Below are 23,048 nucleotides of genomic sequence, written 5' to 3'. Positions count from 1 at the left end.
CAATCTCTGATGTCTCTCTGGAATGCAACCCTTGCTCGGATTTCGTCTACCTTGTTGTCGAGAGACTGGACGTTGGCTAGTAGTATACTCGGAGCAGTGGGCGATACTCGGAGCGGTGGACCAGAAGACCGCTCCGTCTGGCCCTTCTGCGGCGCTGTTGTTTTGGGTCGCCTGCTGGGATCCAATCCATTGCCCTGGGTGGTGGCCCAAACAGAGGATCTGCTTCGGGAAAGTCGTATTCCTGGTCGTAATGTTGGTAAGTTGATGTTGTTCTTATATCCATTAGTTCCTCCCGGCTGTATGTAATGAGACTTAAGATGTCCTGGGGTAACAGTGTAAGAAATAATACATTAAAAAAATAAAAATACTGCATAGTTTCCTAAGAATGCGAAGCGAGGCGGCCATCTTTGTCGGCGCTGGAAGATGTTTCATAGCTTCTTGCATCAGTAGTACAGTTGATGTTTAAGCATGTATTGTAGAGTATGTTGGAAGCAGTGTTAGGGTTGTATAATAAGGTGTGGAGGACTGGGGTGATACCTGCTGGATGGAAAAGTGAGGTGGTGCTGCCGTTTGTAAAATCAGGTAAAGATCCCGCTAGGGTGGGCAATTATAGGCCTATCGCTCTGACATCCAACGTATACATTTATGGAAAAGATGATAGTGAGTAGGATGATGTATCTCTTGAAAGTCAGTGGTTTGATGAGTGAAGCACAGAGTGGGTTTCTGGAAGGGGAGGACTGCCATGGATGCCATGGTGACAGTTAGTACAAAGATAGCCAAGGACCTGACAAAAAAAGAGGTGATGAGTGTTGTGCATTTTGACATTGAGAAAGCTTATGATACCATGTGGAGGGAATGCCTGTTGATCAAGTTGAGTCATTGGCTGACTTCTGTATAACTGGATCATGGACTTCAATTGAGTCCTACGGATGAGGGTGGGGTCAGAGTTGTCAATGTGGTTTGAAGTGGACAATGGTACTCCTCGGTGATGTGTTAGTCCGGTGTTGTTCACCCTGATGGCTTGATGACATATTTAAGGATGTGGGACAGGGAGTGGGTGTGGCCTTCTATGCCAATGTTGGGGTTGTAGAACAGAGGTGGGCATGTGAAATATGTGATGAGGAAGATGCAAGAAGCTATGGGAGTTGTGGAGGATTGGTTTCTAACATAGGGGTTTAGGATGTCTGTGGCCAAGTCCTGCTTTATGGTGTTTTCAAGAAGGAAGATTAAAGATGTTAGACTGCACATACAGTAGGTAGCTGTCTGAGTTTAATTGATTAGGTATGTAGTTTGTTGAGGCTTACTTGGAAGAGACATATTGAGTATATTTTAATTAGGTATAGGAAGGTGCTGAACCTCATCAGGGTAGTGGCAGGATATGATTGGGGGTCGGATAGAGAAACACAGTTGTATATGTACCAGGTATTGGTCAGGTCATCTTTGGATTATGGGTGCTTTGTATATGGATTGGCAGCCAAAACGGTGCTGCAGCGCCTGGGTATGAAGTGGTCAATGGCCTTGAGATTGTGTGTGGGAGCCTTTAGGATAACACATGTTACAGGTGAATAGTGGGGATCTGCCACTGAGGATAAGGCGGGACAAACTTGCATTAGCGTACTGGGCGAGGTTGAAAGGGAGTTCAGAAGGACATCATGCGGTCATGGCAACTGGGGAATGCTGGGAGAAAGGTGGGGGTAAGCAGAGGGCGTTTGGGTCAACAATCGGGCTAAAGGTGGTAGAATATGGACTGGGGGAGAGAGAGATAGGGCCGTCAATTGCATTCGGGAACGTTCCTCCGTCGCTGTTTCCGAAACCAAGTGTAGATGTGGACATGATTGAGGGCAGGAGAGAACGGGGTGAGGACGTTAGACGGTGTGTGGAGATATACTGTATATAGATACTCGGTTTTATTCATTTTTAAGGATATATACAGATGTTTCAAAGGATTCAGTCAGTGGTAGGGTGGGGCAGGGGTGTATATCCCAGATTTCAATATTCGAGTATGCAAGCAGTTAAATGATTACGTGTCAGTATATTGCGGCTAAGTTGATGGTCATGATTATAGGTCTGAGATGGGTGGAGGAGGTGAAACCTGAGTGGTGATCTGCTCTGATTCAGCTGCAGTGTTGAGCAGTGTGAAGACATTGCTTCGATCACGTGGACTGGGATATGTTCCGCATAGCGCCGGACAATAACATTGATGAATATGCTGATTCGGTGAGCGAGTTTATTAGCAAGTGCATCGGTGATGTTGTACCCACAGCGTCTATTAAAACATTCCCCTACCAGAACCCGTGGATTGATGGCAGCATTCGCGCAAAACTGAAAGGGCAAACCACTGCTTTTAATCAGGGCAAGGTGACTGGAAACATGACCGAATACAAACAGTGTAGCTATTCCCTCCGCAAGGCAATCAAACAAGCTAAGCGTCAGTATAGAGACAAAGTAGAGTCGCAATTCAACGGCTCAGACACGAGAGGTATGTGGCAGGATCTACAGTCAATCACAGACTACAAAAGGAGAACCAGCCCCGTCGCGGACCACGATGTCTTGTTTCCAGACAAACTAAACAACTTCTTTGCTTGCTTTGAGGACAACACAGTGCCACTGACACGGCCCGCTACCAAAACCTGCAGACTATCCTTCACTACAGCCAACGTGAGTAAAACATTTAAACGCGTTAACCCTCGCAGGGCTGCCAGCCCAGACGGCATCCCCAGCCATGTCCTCAAAGCATGCACAGACCAGCTGGCTGGTGTGTTTACGGACATATTCAATCAATCCTTATCTCAGTCTGCTGTTCCCACATGCTTCAAGAGGGCCACCATTGTACCTGTTCCCAAAAAAAGCTAAGGTAATTGAGCTAAACGACTATCGCCCTGTAGCACTCACTTCCGTCATCATGAAGTGCTTTGAGAGACTAATCAAGGATCACCCTACCTGACACACTAGACCCACACCAATTTGCTTACCGCCCCAATAGGTCCACAGACGACGCAATCGCAATCACATTGCACACTGCCCTAACCCATCTGGACAAGAGGAATACCTATGTAAGAATGTTGTTCATCGACTACAGCTCAGCATTTAATGCCAAATGCCAAATTTTTGCCAAATTTTACACACGCGGTGGTCTTTGGTCGAGTTTACTTGACTACCAGACTAAACTACAGACTGAATGTTTCGGTGTAGTCTATCTTCTTCACTCATTCTGGTGTTGTAGTTTTAAACCATTTGTCAGACGTGTAGCCACCGCTCCATGCTGTCTGGTCTCTATTTAAATTCCAACCATTTCAACATGTGGACCACGTCCTCACGTTCTCTGGTCTAATGTAAATTTCGTCACGAGTCCTTTTATTCTTGAGTAAAAATGGGGCGTTCCATTACGCCAACACAATTTCTGTGCTCACTTGATCATGGTTACTGACTGAGCAAAAGTTTATATGAAAAACAATTCTCATTTGGAAGGCTAAAATCACATTGTTATCTTCACAAAAATATTCTTAAACTTAATAATTTATTTTATACAACATTAGATGCAAACCTGATAACTAGAACGTGTACACCTTCAGAGTTGCAGTTGTCTTGTTATACTATCCGTAATGATATCACAAAATAATAAATGATATCTTTTAGTTCCCACAGCCCTCCACAAAGAAAGAATTGATAAGCTTCCTGGGAATGGCGGGGTACTACCGTGCTTTCTGTAAAAAGTTTTCGGTAGTAGTGTCCCCACTGACCAATCTGTTGAAGGCCAAGGTTGAATTTATCTGGTCCACCCAGTGTCAAGAGGCATTTGATGCAGTTAAGGCTCTTTTGTGTTTGCCACCTGTGTTGGTAGCACCAAATTTTGGGAAACCTTTCAAATTGCAGGTAGACGCCAGTCAAATCGGTGCTGGGTCTGTGCTTCTCCAGGAGAATGATAACAATGTTGAGTGTCTAGTCAGTTTCTTCTCCCGGAAATTGAACAAGTATCAGCAAAACTATTCTGTAATTGAAAAGGAGGCTTAGGTCTCATTTGGGCTTTACAGCACTTCGAGGTCTATGTTGGTTCTGGTTTGACCCCTTTAACTGTGTTCACTGACCACAACCCACTTATTTTTCTGAGGTCCCTGCAAAATCCCAACCAGCGCCTGATGCGTTGGGCTCTGTTCTTGCAACCATTCAACCTTGATATTAGACACATTAGTGGTAAGGATAATATCATTGCTGATGCTCTGTCCCGTGCTCCTTTAACCTAGTTTGTATCTTCTCTCTGCTGACCCCTACGGGCTGTCTGCGCCTCTTTCCTCTTAAATTGCTCCCCAGGTACCAGGGCTGCTGAGTTTGAGGGGCGGACAGTCAGTTGGAGGACACGGGGCCACTACTAGGAGCCGGGACTGGTATCCTTTTTTTCTTTTGGGGGAATTTTATTGTTGTGAATATGTTTGGGCCAAAATGTGGGTTTTAAGGAGGGGGGTGTCACGGCACCTTTGCAGTGCAGGGGCGGTTCCTCCTGCAGGCAGAGGAGTGTCGTTAGTGATTGGAGTCACCTGGGCTCAGGGTATTTAAACTGCTTCACTAATCTCTCTCTCTCTCTCTGCTCCTCCAGGTATGATCCTGTTTTGTTTGTTCCTTTGTAGTTGTGCATAGTTTTCACTCAGTCATATTCACACACACAGATTCATGCATCCCTGCACTTTACATACACCTTACATTATGATACTTTCACACCTCATTCCGTTTTCTTTGTTTAAAGTTAATAGATTGGTTTACAATAAAGAACCTTTTTGATTGGCCTATACCTGTTGTTCGCGTCCCCTCATTTTTGCCACAGGCTATGAGCCGGCCTCTCATGGTCAAAGATGAGAATCACGGACTGGTCCCCCGAATGCCGATGGACCTGTTTTCATGTTCTCTCTCGTGTCATAGTCCCTGTGGTCTGGGACGTAGATGTGGACATTCACCAGGCTCTGGAGAGGGAACCCTCTCCCACTACCTGTCCTCCTGAGCGTCTCTACGTTCCCATGGGGATAAGGATGCGACTGTTGACCTGGGCACACACATCTCTCATCGCTGGACATCCTGGGATCACCTGTACTATACAATCACTCTCCGAAAAGTATTGGTGGCCCACCTTGAAGCAGGACGTTACTCGCTATGTCAACTCCTGTTCTGTGTGTGTCCAAACTAAGTCTCCCCGACATGCTTCAGCAGGGAAACTCCATCCCGTGACAGATCTCCCCTCTGACGGTTTCACCACCATTCTGGTGGTTGTAGACAGATTTTCTAAATCATGGCAGTTTATTCCTCTCTCTGGTCTCCCTACCTCTCTTCAGGTCGCTGAGGCTCTGTTCCGGCAGGTCTTCCAGCATTATGGCCTTCCGGAGGACATTGTCTCCGACGTGTGTGTGTGTGTGTGTGTGTGTGTGTTTGTGTGTGTGAGAGAGACAACAACGTACAGTACCAGTCAAAAGTTTGGACATATTTTGATTTGTTTAACACTTTTTGGCTTACTACATGATTCCATATGTGTTATTTCATAGTTTTGATGTCTTCACTATTATTCTACAATGTAGAAAATATTAAAAATAAATAAAAACCCTGGAATTAGTAAGTGTGTCAACTTTTGACTGGTACTGTGTATATAGCCATAATATGACATTTGAAATGTCTCTATTCCTTTGGAACTTTTAAATGTAATGTTTACTGTTATTTTTTTTGTTTATTTCACTTGCTTTGGCAATGTAAACATGTTTCCCATGAGAATAAAGACCTTTGAGAGAAGACAGGCTATGTGCGCACTGCCCACCAAATGAGGTGGAAACTAGGCTGCACTTCCTGACCTCCTGCCAAATATATGACCATATTAGAGACACATTTCCCTCAGAATACACAGACCCACAAAGAGTTCAAAAACAAACCCAATTTTGATAAACTCCATATCTATTGGGTGAAATACCACAGTGTGCCATCACAGCAGCAAGATTTGTGACCTGTTGCCAAAATAAAAAGGCAACCAGTGAAGAACAAACACCATTGTAAATACAACCCATATTTGTTTTTATTTTCCCTTTTGTACTTTAACTATTTGCACATCGTTACTACACTGTAAATAGACATATGACATTTGAAATGCCTTTATTCTTTTGGAACTTCTGTGAATGTAATGTGTACTGTTAAATCAAATCAAATCAAATCAAATTTATTTATATAGCCCTTCGTACATCCGCTGATATCTCAAAGTGCTGTACAGAAACCCAGCCTAAAACCCCAAACAGCAAGCAATGCAGGTGTAGAAGCACGGTGGCTAGGAAAAACTCCCTAGAAAGGCCAAAACCTAGGAAGAAACCTAGAGAGGAACCAGGCTATGTGGGGTGGCCAGTCCTCTTCTGGCTGTGCCGGGAGGAGATTATAACAGAACATGGCCAAGATGTTCAAATGTTCATAAGTGACCAGCATGGTCGAATAATAATAAGGCAGAACAGTTTAAACTGGAGCAGCATCACGTCCAGGTGGACTGGGGACAGCAAGGAGTCATCATGTCAGGTAGTCCTGAGGCATGGTCCTAGGGCTCAGGTCCTCCGAGAGAGAGAAAGAGAGAAAGAGAGAATTAGAGAGAGCACACTTAAATTCACACAGGACACCGAATAGGACAGGAGAAGTACTCCAGATATAACAAACTGACCCTAGCCCCCCGACACATAAACTACTGCAGCATAAAGAGACAGGAGGGGTCAGGAGACACTGTGGCCCCATCCGAGGACACCCCCGGACAGGGCCAAACAGGAAGGATATAACCCCACCCACTTTGCCAAAACACAGCCCCCACACCACTAGAGGGATATCTTCAACCACCAACTTACCATCCTGAGACAAGGCTGAGTATAGCCCACAAAGATCTCCGCCACGGCACAACCCAAGGGGGGGTACCAACCCAGACAGGAAGATCACATCAGTGAATCAACAGTGAGTTAACTTTTATTGTTTATTTCACTTTTGTTCATTATCTACTTCACTTGCTTTGGCAATGCTAACATGTGTTTCCCATGCCAATAAAGCCCTAAATGACATTGAATTGAAAGAGAGAGATAAAGCCCTTGAATTAAATGGAGAGAGACTTGAATGGCTAGACTCAGTCTGTCCTCGCCCATCGGGTTTATCATTGGCTGTTGCGTGATTCCAACCGTCGGAGTCTGCGCAGTGAACACAGCACTGAAATTCAAATATTGAACAGATCTGTTTGTTAAAAAAAGAAGGAACGAACGACGCGTCTGCAGAAACAGCGGCTGAGAAGCTGTCCGCGTTTAGTATATTAGGATAGATAAACGACGATTATTCAGTATACGTTAGCTAAATCAATAGATTTGAACAAAGACACTCTTATCGGAATGGATCCGTTTACCGAGGTGAGTGCAGTTTGTTTCTAGCTAACTGCCATGGCCAGCTAACGATAACGTAACGCGTTAGCCAACAAAACATTATTTCTTGTTGCATTGCATAAAGATGGTAATTCTTTGTTTGATAGTCACTGTCAAACCCATATTTGTGGAACTGAAATAATGTTGTAAAACCTGGATTCAAAACAACGTTCGTTACGTTAAATATCTAACGTTTGTGTGGTAACGTTAGGTAGCTAACTTTAACTGGTAGTAACGTTTGGGACATAACATTGAAAGTATTGGTTGGAGTCAAACTAATGCTTGTTCTTCAACAAATGTGAATTTAAATATCTTAACTAGTGTAGCTGGGTAACTTTAGCTTAATTCAAATGTATGACGTTAACTGAAAGTTGTTGGAAACGTTGCTAACGTTAGATAGCCAAGTCAAATAGTATAGAAGTGACATCTAAACCCTGACACCTTCCATACGTATATTATTTTATAGCTAATGTTAGCCTGCTACCTTTCCTCTTCATAATTCATAATACTGTACTAAAATTGCATGCTAGCACAAGGCAGTCAGTCAGATGATTGTCATCTTGTCAAAAAACCTCAGCCCCTCCCCTAACGTGCGAGCAGGGAGAGAGGAATCTGAGAATACTACAATTCCCTTAATAGGTAATGAATGGATTCCTTGGTCAACTACAGTATGAAGAAGAGAATAGTATGAATACAGTAATGTTTTCCACCTTCATTTCCAAACAACATATGTCTGTCAATTTCCCTTTCTGATGCACTCTGTCAGCTTTATCAATTTTACCAAATGTGCCAGGAGTGAGTGTATATTTCATTTTTTTAAAGTCACTCAAGTTAGGAACTAAGTGTGTTTCATAACAACACTGATATAGCAAAAAAGCAGTGGCTGGCAGCAAAATCCATAAAATGTCAATTCCAACCAATAGAAATGCCTGGGAGATTTCAAATCCAGTAGCCACAACACGTCAGAAGTGGCTCATTCCTGAGGAATGACACACACACTTTAACAAGTTTTCCACACATCCTGGCTGGGTGTGAGACGTGTAGGCAACTGAAACAGGCAGGAATGTGTTGAGTCTTGCACTGTAGCAGCCAGGGCAATAAATCATGCCTCAGGACTGTTTGCCTTAAGCTGGGAGGCCAGCTAGGGTTTTGGTGTTCAGATGAGAACTGACAGGAGAGGAGGAGGCCAGGGAGGAGTGTAGAGACAACTGCAGCCCTATCTCCCCCAGACCTAGTCGTTTTTCTTGACCCTATGACATGGACTAAAACTTATTCACTATTTTAAAGCTATAGACCACTGCAATCCACTGCTCAATATGGGTGCAATAGCAGAAAGGAAAACTTAGTAAAATGGCACAAACTTAAGTTTACAATGTTGTGCAATGTCCTTCTCTTTTATCTGTGCAAGTCAGTGCTGTACAGATGGTAAGTCCGGCTACTCCTGAGTTATGTTCTTATTAGATTAATTTAAATTAGAAGAAAAAAAGCAAGAAATGGTGTAGACACTGCTTTTAATTGCAAATGTGTTACATTTTCTAATAACATGCTTTTTTACCTGCTCAGAAACTCCTGGAGAGGACCCGTGCTCGCAGGGAGAACCTGCAGAAGAAGATGGCAGAGAGACCCACTGCTGCTAACAGACAGATGGCCAAGCGAGCTAGGGAGCCTCTTGCTGAGACCTGCAACAGCCTGGTCACAGTGCCTGTCATCGAAAAAGGTACGATCTTACTCATTTATTCTCAATATGACACAACATAATTTCTCAATACATTCATTTTCTAGCCCTGTGATCGCTCTGGCTGCGATAGTAAGTATTGCATTGATGGGAATCGTTTTAATTTAACCCTTAGATGTCTCCATTAGCCTTTAGGACACATATGTCAGAGTCAAGGCCCGCGGGCCACATCCGGCCCGCAAGAAGGTTTTTTACGGCCCCTGGGATGATCTTGATTTATTATTAGAACCGGCCCGCAGCAAGCCGGCAGCCCGCAGATCTTTTACACGCACCAATACTACATTTCCCACAATGCAAAGGTGACGCACCGAGCAGTAGGCTGCTTCATTTCAATATTTATTGGCACAGCAGTCGTCAGCATCACAGTAAAATTAACTTTCAGATACCCATCAAAAATGGCAAAACGGAAGGTGGATACTGAGAACCGGGGGTTTCAAACAAGGTGGGAGTCGGAGTATATGTTCACGAAGGTAGCTGGAAAACCTGTGTGTCTTCTGTGTGGAGAAAGTGTGGCGGTACTGAAAGAGTATAATCTGAGACGACATTATGAAACGAAACACGCGGACACACACGCGGACGCAACTGTCAAGGCCAGTTTTATTTTGGCAGAAGAGATCGCTAAATCAGCCCGGCCATTTACGGAGGGGGATTTCATCAAAAACTGCATGATTAAAGTTTGTGACGAAGTTTGCCCAGAAAAAAGGCAACTCTTTTTAAATGTGAGTCTGAGCAGAAACACCATTGCCGAGAGAGTAGACCAGTTGTCCATCAATCTAAAAGAGCAGCTTGTGAAAAAGGGAAAAGATTTTATTGCATATTCCTTGGCTGTGGATGAGAGCACCGACATTTCTGACATTGCCCAGTTGTCAATTTTCATCCGCGGAGTGGACTCCAACCTAAGCGTGACAGAGGAGTTTTTGGCTTTACGTCCTATGCATGGCACAACTACGGGGCATGATTTGTATGAAGAGGTGTCAAGATGTGTAAATGAGATGGAGCTGCCTTGGGAAAAACTCGTGGGTTTGACAACCGACGGAGCACCTGCGATGTGTGGACACAGGAGCGGACTGGTGGCGAAGATACGGGAAAAGATGCAAGAGGAAAACGCGACAGGTGAGCTGACAGCTTATCATTGTATCATACACCAGGAAGCGTTGTGCGGTAAAGCCTTGAAAATGGAGCATGTAATGAGCATCATCACGCGCACAGTTAACTTTATCAGAGCCAAAGGTTTGAATCACCGCCAGTTCAAGGCATTTCTGACGGAGTTAGAAACGGAGCATGGTGATTTGCCTTATCACACAGAGGTGCGATGGCTAAGCCAGGGAAAGGTGCTTCAAAGATGTTTCGAGCTTCGTGAGGAGATTTGTCTGTTCTTGGACAGCAAAGGGAAAGACACAACACAACTCCGAGACGAAATGTTTCTGTGTGAAATGGCTTTTCTGTGTGACATTACGAGTCATCTGAATGCAATAAACTTGCAGCTGCAGGGTCGGGATCGTGTCATCTCTGATATGTACAGTACAGTGAAGGCATTTAAAACCAAACTGACTCTGTGGGAGACGCAGATGCGGAAAGAAAATTTGAGCCACTTTCCCAGCTGCCAGACCATGAAAGAGAAGCTCTCTACCAGTGCGTTCCCGAGCACACAGTTGGCTGATAAAATAGGTATGCTTGCCGCTGACTTTCGACGCCGATTTGCTGACTTTGAAGCACAAAAAAGCAGGTTGGAACTGCTCGGTAACCCATTTGCTGTTGACGTGGAAAGCTCACCACCAAACCTCCAAATGGAGTTGATTGACCTCCAATGCAATGATGCACTGAGGGCAAAATATGCGGCAGTGGGTGCTGCGGAGTTCGCCCGTTTCCTCCCCGGCACAATGCCCCAGCTGCGCATCCAGGCTGCTCAAACGTTGTCTATGTTTGGCAGCACATACCTGTGTGAACAACTGTTTTCTTTGATGAACCTGAACAAAACATCACACAGAAGTCGACTTACTGCTGAACACCTCCACTCAATTCTGAGGATTTCTTCAGCTCAGAGCCTTACCCCGAACATTGATGAACTTGTGGAAAAGATGGGACACCACCAAGTATCACCCTCAACCTCAAACAAGTGAACATTACTGTGCAATCACATATTTAGAGTTTTTACTCAGTTCAAGTTTAAAAGTTAAAATTTAATATTTGTTTTCACTGCATGTTACTTCTCCTTAAACAAAGTGTTGTTTTTGATTAATAGATTTTTGCACTTTATTTTTTTGTATTTCAATCCAATTATATTTTAAAAATATTTCAGTTGAGTGGATGATAGAAAATTGCTATTATTGTTTTTTCTTTGAAGTAAATTTAGCCCACTTTTGCTAAAATAGAAAATATAGTCTACTGATGGTGCCTTGAATACCGGTTTCTTTCATTTAATGTTCATGTTATGGGGATATTTATATAAAGGAAATTTGTCTTTTGTGTCTGTTGAAAATTAAAGATTACTGACAGAGCCATAAGAAAATATTGTTTTATTTATCTGATCATATTGTAATATATTTGTTAGGTTTTCAGTAGGTTCAATTAGGTTCACTAGACTATATGCGTCATTTAAAATTTTTTCAATGAACATTCGAACAGTCCGGCCCTTGTCTTGTAGCTGATTTTTTTATTTGGCCCTCCGTCCATTTGACTTTGACACCCCTGCTTTAGGAGGTGGTTGAACTTCATGCCCTGCACATGTATGGCTTTCCATACCTGAAGCTTGACCTTTGAATCAACTCACTGAGAATTATCTGTTCAAATCAAGTCGGTGGGATGGGTCTATGGCTGAAGCTTTCCCTAGGCTGTATTCAAATATAGACACAATTGTGAAGTTTTAGATCGTCTGTTTATGTATATTTGTGAGCTTTAATATGGTACTCAAGGTAAATACTTAAATATGAATTTTGTGGATTGGAAATCTCCCACTGTAAACTTAACTTATGGTCTTTCTCACTTGACCCCCCCAGCCCCTCACACATCCAGCAAGCCCTCTCCCTCAAAGCGGAGTCGTTCAGGTGAACTTGGCCAGCCCACCATGATTGGCGAGGAGAACAGGGAGCCTTCAATGACTTCTCGCACCCTGACCCCTACTCTGACTGACCCCCAGACTGACCGGAAGCCCCCAACGGGCCCAGCCAGCGTCCGCTCTGCCGCCTCTTTGGAGAGGGTGGCTGTCCGTCCTCCTGCTCCCGTTCCTGAACCAGAGCCCATGTTGGCAGCACAGCATGTCCCAGAGCAGGCCAGGGAGGTAGCACGCTCTGCCCCAGAACCAGAGAAGGTGGCTGTGAGTGCTGCTCCACAGCCACAGAGGACCAAGAATGTGGAGGTGGTGCCTGCTAGCCCGGTTCTTCAGGGGAACCGAGAAGCGCAGAGGGAGGCTCCCACCTCCTCTACCCCTGCTGCCATGAAGTCTCGCCTGGCCAGACTGGCTGAACAAAGGCAGTACTGGGATTCTGAAGGTAAGGCACGTGGCCTGTTGACTAGCTAGATAATTTCATTTGCACATGTAGCACCTGCTTAACCTTTATAGATCACCTGAAAACCAACATTTTTACACAACAATATCAGTTTGGAATTAGACTCCTACAATCATATTAACAATCATATTAAAAGCATATTTGTTTTTGCCTGACAAATATGAATGCCCATGTTTTTCCCGTCGAAGGTACCTCTGAGATTCGAGACATCCCAGCAGCCCTGTCCCCAGTAAAGAACCAGACCCACCCTAGGCAGGCTCTGGCCCCGGTCCCCACACCTGTCCCTGCTGCTGCATCCTCAGAAGCCCCCGTGGGCAGGAAGGGTCGCCTGGCCAACCTTGCTGCCAGCATTGGGTCCTGGGAGGACGACCTCAGCCACGCCGCCCCTCGTACCAGAGACCATGCACAAGGGAACCCTGGTAGTGTCAGTATCGCCACCCCTGCTTGGAGGAGAGAGGCAGGTATCAAACCCATCTCTGTGGCTGCAGACCGGACACAAATAAGTCAGTCCACAAACAGCAAGCCTTTTCTGGACTCCAACCAGGCGAGTCATAATGCGACAGTTGGCTTGGTTATTAATCATGATGTACGTAACTTTTGTGAGTAATATGTCCTCCCATGGGAGAGGCTGATTCTACAGAGGCATTTTGGATGTGAAAATGATTCAAAGTAGAAATGAAGATAGGAAGTGGTGATGCTTTGCAAGAAAGCAGTGTGCAGTAACAAGTTATTTTAAATAGTTTGGTTAATAAATTTCCCTCTTGCATTTCTTCAGCAGCCTTTCAACTCCCCAGTCAAGTCCACCGGAGTGGTTCCCCCCAGCCACCAGAAGACTGAAGTACCTGAAGCCAGACCAGCTAGACAGACTAGCAGAGGTCTCCCCTCTCCTTTACCCAGTCCCCAGAGGAGTTGCCAGGGTAGAGCCTCAGCCTTTACACCCAGCTCCCAAAAAGGTGCTCCCTCACCTGTGCCTCAGAGCCCCCTGAAGAACCAGGCCCTGTCCCGGGCCCTGGAGGTCAATGCCAGCCCCAAGAAGTCAGAGCTCCCTACACAGCCCTCGAACACTGGGTCCTCTGTCCTGCAGACCAGGGAGAGGTTCACCAAGGAAGCCACCCCGGCCACTCCCCTGCAGCAGAGAGGCACCACAGGAGCAACTGGAACTCCAAGTGAGCTAGAATGAGCACTCAATTTAGCTTTTTCTTTTTCCTAAGCTGAAGTTGACAACTTATTAGGTGGTTCTAAAATATCAGATGTTTTAATATGCAGTCTCTGCTCATTTGTCTGTTGCTGTCCACTTCCATTGTCCTCACAAGAGTTACTAAATATTTTTCTGTTTCCAACAGGTGTCAAGTCGTTCGTGGAGCGTTTTGGGGAGAGGTGCCAGGAGCGCTCCGGCCTGAGTTCCACTGATACCAGCCATGGAGCTGCCGCTCATACTCCAACCGTAGTAAACTCGTCTGGGGCAGGCCTGGTTGGTCATACCCCTGTGGTGAGCCATTCTGGAACCCCCAACACCAGGCTGGTGCAGGAGAGGCTGAGAGCTGCCCAGTTTGCCAACACCACCACCGCTGACCTTGCACAGAAACAGAAACTGGTACGTACAGTTCACTTTATTTGCTCAGACCTTCTGCCTTAATGTCTTTAGTTTTGCCTTTGTACAGCACTTTGGCATTTTATTTTTCTAAGCTCTTTTTGTATTACACATGTAATTATGACATTTGTTTTGTGACCAGACTGTTGACAAACTGATGAAACATCGTCATTTCCTTGTTCTTTATTGCAGGAGCGCGAGTCGGAACTGGCTCAGATTCGTAACCGGTTCCAGAAAGGGAACAACATTTGGAAGATCAAGGATGAAGAGGCAGACACCAAGAGAAACACAGAGGCCAAGGTTGGTGGTGAAGTATATTTCTTTTGACCACGCTTGGAACAAAAATTTAATGTGCAGACTGTTGTATGATGGATGACTGCAAAGCAATTAGGAAGGAAATGTTAAATTATCCTGTAATAATTATTCTCAGGATCTGATTGAGCAGCCTGATGAGCAAACCGCTTCCCCTCTGGATAGCCTGAATTCAGCACCCAAAAAACCCAATGTACCTGCTGCCACCAACCCAACCTCCAGCCCTGTGAAGCGAGTTGAATTCTCAGTGGAGGAATCAGGTACTGTACTTACTGAGTATTCTACTTGATCATACTAACTTGGCTTTCGAATAGTACACTTATCATAAAAATTAGTCTTTGGATGCTTGAATCGGTTGCAAGTTAGTGTTTTAATGTCCTATGGTTTCGGTCAACAACTAACTTAATTAGAGCAGTCCTTACAATCGAAGTTCATACCGTTGGCGTCACTATATAATATTCCACTCACGATTGTCTCACTGCAGACGAAGATGTGAGTCATGAGCTAGAGGTGAACGTGGACCAGTCCATCAACTCTGATGTGATCAACGGGATCTTTGACGGGCTCCATGACCAGAGCGAGGTGCAGAGTGGTGAGGAGGAAGATGAATTGAACATCTCCTCTATGTCCATCCTCACCCCCTTCTCTGAGACTGTGGCTGCTGTGGTCAAGAGCCCAGTGAAGATGATGGTGAGTTAAAGTACAAAGCTGGAAACAACTTAAAGCATACAAAGTAGTAAAATCTTCCAGCCATTTAATGTCTTGGGGACGTATTAAACTGCTTTTTAATGCCAGCTTGTCATATTTTATTTGCGCCCATGGACTAGATATAATGTTATGGCGAATTATGTATTTTTTGGGGTCAACCTAATTACTTTCATGTATATCCCTGCCCAGATGTCAACCCCAGCCAGTTCGTTCAACGCTAAGAGCCTAACTCCTGACAGTGTTTCCAGACCCAGTAAGTTCCAGAGGGCTCGCATGCTCCGGGCTGGGTCATCAGACAGGCTAGAGACCGATGATGGCCACAACCTGCCCTACAGGTAACCAACCAGTTAAAGCCCATACCCAAACTCTAATGTAGCTGGCTGAGCTTCACCCCTTCTACTGATACATCAACAACTTTAATTTGAATTGGATTTAGTTTCACTGAGTTCAAGAGATGGCTAGTGCTGGGAATTGCCAGGGACCTCGCGATACGATATTTCCATGATACTTAGGTGCTGATATGAATTGATACTATTGCCATTCTCACAATTCTGTGTGTATTGTGATTGAATATTGCGATTTGATTTTCCAAACATATTGCTCACTGTCTGCTGCAGAGAGAGCATGAGCAAACGCATTTTGATCAGTCAGTGAAATGAAAGTGCTGAAAATGTTGGCTCGCTATTTAACGAAGATGGGGGAACGAACTATAGGAGGAAAATACTGGCGTTTTGGTGCAGGTACAGCCGACTAGTGCAAGCTAACGCTACCTACAGTAGCAAACTTGTTTTAATATATTTTCTTTCAAATCTAGATTTTGAGTCCAATATCGAAATCGTCCAAAAATAATATTGCCGTATATAACGATCGATTTTAGTCTTTACGTATGTTTTCCTTTCTCTTCCAGTATTGATGCGTACAGGTCGACCAGAATCAAGGAGAGTACGGAGAGGCCTCGTGTGAGGCAGGTCATCGTGAGGAAGGAGGATGTGTCTCGTAGAGCAGCAGAGGAACCCAGGAGCCAAGGACACACCAACATCAAACAGAAGATGAAGGTAAAGGCATGAACAGACCGGTAGGATTGTTGAGCGTCTGCCGGCCAAGAGTACTTAGCACCTCTGAACAGAGTGCCGGCTGTAATTTGCACATATGGTCCCTATAACACGCCGTGCTGACAGCAAGCAAACGAATGGTCCCGTACTGTGCAGACCAACAGTCTGGCTGGATAGAAACAGACTCGACCACAATGCCAGCACAAGAACAATTCCGGTGTCATACTGTGAGAAGGATCTCACTCTGTACAAAAACCTGATTTCATAGAATCAAGTATCTTTCTCCCTCATTCCGTGTAGGTTCTTCTGACCACTGATGTTGATTTCCTCATTCCATGTGACCAATGAGATGTCTTCTTTCTGATTCCTTGTAGGTTCTGACCAATGAAATAAACCTGCAGCAAACAGTGATCAGCCAGGCTAGCCAGGCCCTGAACTGCTGTACTGATGAGGAGCATGGGAAAGGCTCGCAGGTGGAGGCAGAGGCGGAGAGGCTTTTGCTTATAGCCAGTGAGTTCCCATTCCACCCCTACAACATGGGTGGACATACTGACAGCCAATCCCAATTTGCTCCATACCCCCTGGGGACCTGCTGTTATATCTTGAGATTATCTACATGCATTTCGCATTAACATTGCATTCAGTTTTCTTATCAGTCTTATATTCTTATCTCCCTCCAGCTGAGAAGCGGGGGGCCCTGAAGGCAGAGCTGGACTGTCTGAAGGGAGAGGGTCCTAGCGGTCAAATGGGGCAGGGTGGGGACATGGGGGTCACAGCCTCCAAGGGATCCATCTCCCTCCTGGAACTACGACTGCCCCTCAAAGCTGACTTTGTCTGCTCCACTGGTAACAATCCAGGTAGAGACCCAACACAACAATTGTTACTTGGTTATCTCAGTATTTATTTATTTTAATTATGATGGATATTTTTTGTAATTTGCCTGCAACCAAATTGCTTTTAAGGGACAAAGTTCTTGATCTCCTGTTTCCCACATTGTGCTGTCAAAAACAAGATCCAAATGTACATTGCTCAATATACTTCATGTATAGTGTGTTAGACTGAAATCATTAAGTTTTCTATTGTATGTGTTTATTCAAGAGTGGTCCAGCCATTACTTCTTCATCATGATCCGTGCTGGAGCTGAGAATACAGTTGCTACTCCCCTAGCCAGCACACGTAGCGCTATCAGTGGAGACGCGATCACCTTCTCTACCAAGTTCACCATGTGAGTTAAACTACACACATTCTCTCTCTGGAATTCTGTAGAATAATACCACTCATGTCCTGTTCTAATGTCTTTATCTGGCTTCCATTTTAGGCCTGATGTCTCTAATGAATTTGCAATTGATATTGAGGTTTACTGCCTGGTGAGTTTTTGCTACTTTCGGCAAATGCAGATATTGTTTGAGGAGGTCTCTTGACTTCTTTGATCTGGGATATTACTCTAACCCTGGTGATTTCGTCAGGTGCAGAAGCGTGAGTTGAACCCTGACAAGAGGAAGAAGCCCAGCAAGTCAAAGGTAGTTATATTTTATCAAATGTGCCATAACAAACTACAAATCAGTTTATTGAATGTTGGAACTGAGTATAGTCTTGTATCTTGGCTGCTAGTTTCTGCTTGAATACACTGCCATTGTTATGCATCAGAATATGCACGTAGAGCCACTTTCAAATGATGTCCTGTCTCTAAGATGAGATGGTGTGTGTTCAGATACTCTGGAGCCATTTTCACAAGGCCCACTAGTTGTGCTTGTCTGTAGGGACTGATTTTAAACCCCCATTCACATTTTTGTGTGGGTGTACTGTAATGTTACTACTCGGTAGTAGAACACATCTAATGCTGGTGTTACCAGGCCCTGGGCCTGCTGCTGCCAAATACACACACTAGGCCTGCAGGCTCTACTTTTCATTCCACACAGTGAAGGGTCCCTTTTGTAGGATGGAAGGCTTTGTTCACAGCTGGCAATGCAGTTGGCTTAGTCAGTGATTTGAATTACCCATTCACTTGTTTGTGTCCCAACGTAACCTCTTCTGAAACTGAATCGCTGTTTCTCTTTCTAGGCCATCACTCCCAAGAGGTTCCTCGCCATCACTGTAAGCTTTCATTCTTACCAACCTCTAAAACAGACCGTACTGCCTTGTGGTCATATGCGGAATATTTTAACACATCGGATCTGTTATGGGGGCGATAAGTAGGAATGATTGCCACATGAGAAATGTAGACTTGCATCGGTGAATGCATTATAGTAATATTCTGTTACTGTGTAGATTATGCTGTCATGCATGTTGTATGCACAGCCAGCCATCTTGTAAATTATTCAAAACATGCCTCTCTTTCTAACATATCTGGCTCGCTGCTCCTGTAGAAGAGCAGTCTGACTCCAGGTAAGGATACTTTTTCGGTTGATGAATTTGAACCCTGATGTCTTACTGTGCTTGTTTAAATTATTCTGCTGCTAGTGAATATTTTTTTGAAGGTTTTACTTGCAGTTGTGATGTGTGGTTGTCTCACCTACTTAAGTTGAACTTATTGTTGCAAGTCTCTGGATGACGATAATGTCTGCGCAATTACAAAAACATTGCTGAAACATCCTCCTAATGCTCTTTGCAGTGGTGGCCAGTCCTGGGGGCCCTAATGCAGTACGAACCAGTAACTTTGTCCTGGTCGGGTCTCACAAGCTAACGCTAGCCTCTATTGGGAAAAACAAGTTCTCATTGGAGAAGGTAAAATCCATAGACCTTTTACATAAAAATATATAATATTAATGTTCTAACTCATTTGCTTTCACTGTTGTACAATGCAGTCACTTCCATTATATCCTGAATTCACCCTCTATTTCCAGTTTGGCTGTATCTCTGCACACAATGCCAGCTAATGTCTAGTGTAGTCGTAGGGGGGGGGGGGGGGGTAACATTTCTAGCGTTTGGAACTGACAGGGAGAAAGACCTCCCATTCTGAGGTATTTTTCTTTTTTTCCCCCACCTGTCTGTGTGCTACCTGCCAGACTCTGACACTCATTCACTCACACATACCTTGTTTCTCTCTTAGATCAAATATGAAGGCATTGAAAGAGCGCTTCTCAGAGATATGTTTCACAGCAAGGTTGCTAATCGATCCACGACCACTTTAATATTTTGGGGTTTGTGACATAATGTGGTTCTGTTGTGGCACCATCTAACATTTCTAACCTCAATCTACAAGTTGGTTGGTATTGTTGTAAGGACAATAAGTTCTGCTGGATGTTTTTTGGGGTGTTTCAGGCAGTGTCCAGTTAATGTATTTCACCATCCAATTGAATCTTCTCTACAAGAAGACAAGTCTTGCTTTTCAGTCTAAAGCCCGATTAACACAATCTGTCCTGTCACCTGATGAAAGCATTTTGTGTTGGTAGTCTTACAGCTGAGGACTGTTACATGTCCTGTGTAATCTGTAGGTGCCTTTCCTGTGCCCCTTGGAGGGACACCTCTACCTGAAGATGCAGTGTGAGGTGGGCTCCTTGGTGGAGGAGAGAGGCTTCTTGGTGAGTACACACTGGCTTTGAACGCGGGGCCCCTGCACACCTCAAGACTGTTGGCCTGCTGAGCTAAATCGTATCAATCAATGAAATGTATTTATCAATCCCTGTTTACACAGTAATTGTCAGTGTGTTTATAGGAACCCTGCTTAGACCACAGAGGAAGCAGAGACCAAGCCTAGGCATTCATGTCTTCATGTCTCAGTCAAGGTTTATTACACAAGCAGTTTCAATAGCTTCCTTCTGTTTTTCAGACAATGTTTGAGGATGTGAGTGGGTTCGGAGCATGGCACAGGAGATGGTGTGTCCTGTCAGGATACTCTATCTCCTACTGGACCTACCCTGATGATGAGAAACGCAAGGTAAGAGAAGACGTGGAAGCCAACCTGCCTCTGATCACTATTATTGGAGCCTTTATTCTTGAATGAATAGCCATGTGAGCCTCATTTCAAAATACTGTAGGACTCCAGTGGAAATCAGCCTTCAAGCTTTATTTAGGTAATTCTTGAGTTTTAATGTACCCGTATGCCAATTCATGTTGCCTCCAATTAGTAGCTTTTTATATTTTAATTTTCAATTTATTTCTTTGGGCGGATCCATGTCTTTCTAGAAGCCAATTGGACGCATCAACTTGGCCAACTGCACCAGTTGTAAGGTGGAGCCAGCCAACAGGGAGTTCTGTGCCCGGCCCAACACATTTGAGCTGATCACCGTCCGGCCTCAGAGAGAGAGTGACATAGAGACGCTCGTCAGCCAGTGTAAAAACACAATGTGTGTCACCAAGTAAGTCTCTGGTCGAAGTTGCCATCGCACTGTGTTTTGTAGGCAAATACCTTGCGTGAAGAATGTTGGCTGATTTTGATATTTAATGTACTTGACCCCAAGTTTCCTATTTTTTGCACTCTTCTCCCTGAAGTCATGCACTTGTTTACTCCCTTCAAAGATTTTAAAACAATTGGATTGGAGTAGGCAGTGTCTAGTATTAACGTATTTCTTAAACCAATCCAATGCCTTCAAATCCTTCAAGGAAGTTTACGAGTACACACTTAAGGGAGAAGGAAACTGAATTGGACTTGGGTCTCTGTTCCTGTATACTGAAACACATGACTCTTTCCGTGTACCTGCAGGAACTGGCTGTGTGCCGACACCAAGGACGAGAGGAATGTGTGGATGCAGAAGCTCAACCAGATTCTAGTGGACTTGCGCATGTGGCAGCCAGACTCCTGCTACAGGCCTGTTTGAGCACAGAGCCCCCGCCTGGACCCGAGGTTAACACCCTGAATGGCTCTGGGTCTTATATGGACTGTCACTATCAGTGACACGATGACTAAGTGCAATACAGTATGAAAGTTATTGAATAAGATTTTTAAATAGATTTATTTTTTAGAGGTGCTTCAAGACAGTTTAAGTTTGGGATGGGCAACTGGTGGATCAATCCCCCCTCAACTCAGTCAGGGTCTCAATTTACTGTTGAGAGTTATAGTAGACTATACAAGGTGTCATTTGTGAATCAGCAGTTTTTATCTTGTCAGTCACTCGATTAGCCCGCGTCAGCTAACATTTATTTAGATTGGTAAGTTAGTCTAGCCAGCTATCTAAACTTGTGGTAGTCATAGTCGAATTACAGTCTGGGGGGGACCCCCATTGAATTTGTTAGTCACTTTCACTCAGATGGCACATTACCTGCAAACATTTCTTTCCGACCATGGCAAAATGTGTAGAATTGCAGGAAATTAACTAAAACATTTTCTCTCCTCTGTCAAAAAGGCCGCTAAAATGTTTTGCTCGCAAGGTCGCTGCATGTGTGGTTATGGATGTGGGTACTCAGACCTGTGAGCACTGCGGCCCCTCTTGATGAGTTTAGATTTTGTGGCCCCCACCCACATCGAAGTTGCCCATCCCTGGTTTAAGTTATGAGTGCGAGAGAGATCAATAAAGCTGTACTTTAGTAGATATTACAGTATTGACAAGGGCTGCTGGTGCTTTTACATAATCCATGCTGACCCTGTATTTTCTATGCATTTCCAACGTGTTGAGGCCATACTACCAACTTTGAGAGAATTTTGAGACGGTTGAATTTTGGTTTTCTGTGCTGTTACTCACATGATCAAACTCCTGACGAGATGTGGCTTTTTCAGTTGAATCTGTTGTCTGATTTGATGAACATTATTAAATATTTAACTTTGTCACACCCAATTCTAGAATAATCTGCGTCAGTGCCAAGGTGATGCACCAGAATTTTCTCTATATACATACATGTGAATGCTCCTCTTTCTCATAGTATTGGGAGAATGGCATGATTTGGAAGCACTGTTGAACAACCATAAGAGGATTTTAGATTTAGCCGCACACTTATCCACTCCAATACCCTTCTTGTTTTGCTGTTCCCCTTTTCTGCTTTGAAATCTTAACTATAGCTAATCTTGTATTTATCATGTTGCACACTCTGGAGGTCAATGAGACTACGGAACGAGAACCCTTAATATTGTTTTATGTTGATGTTTTATTTTTGTGTACATGTTTTAAATGGTTACAGTTAAACTGGGTGTGGGTCAGCAGATAATGAGTATTTTACCACCATTGTATTGTAATGGTGAACTTTGACAGTTGATGTTATTGCAATAACCTATGGGCACATTTCTATTCTGATTTTAGTTTAGCTATGCACTGTCATGAACTGCAAAGCTTATTCTCAGTCCAAGTTTTAAGCATGTGCTTAGAGGACTGAGTGCATCACCTTTTTGTGCTTTTACATGGATGTTTTGGGTGGAAATAGTATGTCTTATCTACCCATTAATTAATGGACAAGGTTAATTTTCCACATGTTGGCAGTTCTATTATATCCTCTGATCTGTCCTGTCTTTCATTGGCACAACAAGCACTCCAAATATTCCTGATGTACTGGTAATTCTGAAACGATGAGACTTAAATAAATGCCAGCTTTAACCAAAATAGAGTTTTGTTTCAAGACGATTAGGGTTGCATTTGAAAGGTACTTTCTGGTGTTTTAGACCATATGTAGCATGTCAATCTAAAATTGGCTATGAAGGTTGAGAAATATTTCAGTGTTTGTTAAATTGTACATGGTCACTTCCAAAACCTATCTACACTGAACAAAAATGTGAAGTGTAGGTCCCATGTTTCATGAGCTGAATTTTTTTTTTTTTACATTTTATTTTAATCCCAGAAATGTTACACACAATAACGAAGTTTGTCTCTAAAATGTTGT

At 44.0% G+C, this 23,048-nt stretch overlaps 1 protein-coding gene across 4 annotated transcripts; it reads left to right on the top strand.

Moving 5' to 3' along the window:
• Nucleotides 1-7,167: 7,167 nt before the first annotated feature.
• Nucleotides 7,168-22,771, top strand: anln (anillin, actin binding protein). Of its 4 annotated transcripts, none has more exons than XM_090227860.1 (23): nt 7,168-7,388; nt 8,964-9,117; nt 12,132-12,623; nt 12,830-13,185; nt 13,420-13,807; nt 13,985-14,235; nt 14,425-14,532; nt 14,663-14,804; nt 15,029-15,234; nt 15,442-15,587; nt 16,160-16,307; nt 16,679-16,814; nt 16,985-17,161; nt 17,403-17,529; nt 17,623-17,671; nt 17,777-17,824; nt 18,366-18,398; nt 18,671-18,689; nt 18,916-19,028; nt 19,739-19,825; nt 20,074-20,181; nt 20,430-20,602; nt 20,947-22,771. In XM_090227860.1, the coding sequence occupies exons 1-23, from the start codon at nt 7,371-7,373 to the stop codon at nt 21,059-21,061; spliced, it is 3,594 nt and encodes a 1,197-aa protein (XP_090083986.1). In that variant the 5' UTR covers nt 7,168-7,370; the 3' UTR covers nt 21,062-22,771. The 4 variants fall into 4 exon arrangements, with proteins under 4 accessions (XP_090083986.1, XP_021415854.2, XP_021415855.2 ...); XM_021560179.3 differs by having other exon boundaries at nt 17,771-17,824; XM_021560180.3 differs by having other exon boundaries at nt 13,417-13,807.
• The last annotated feature ends 277 nt before the right edge of the window (nt 22,772-23,048 follow it).

Source organism: Oncorhynchus mykiss, chromosome 30 (assembly GCF_057628025.1).
Source record: "Oncorhynchus mykiss isolate SJ-2025 chromosome 30, ASM5762802v1, whole genome shotgun sequence".
Taxonomy (NCBI): Eukaryota; Metazoa; Chordata; class Actinopteri; order Salmoniformes; family Salmonidae; genus Oncorhynchus; species Oncorhynchus mykiss.
This window is presented reverse-complemented; position numbering and strand designations above follow the sequence as displayed.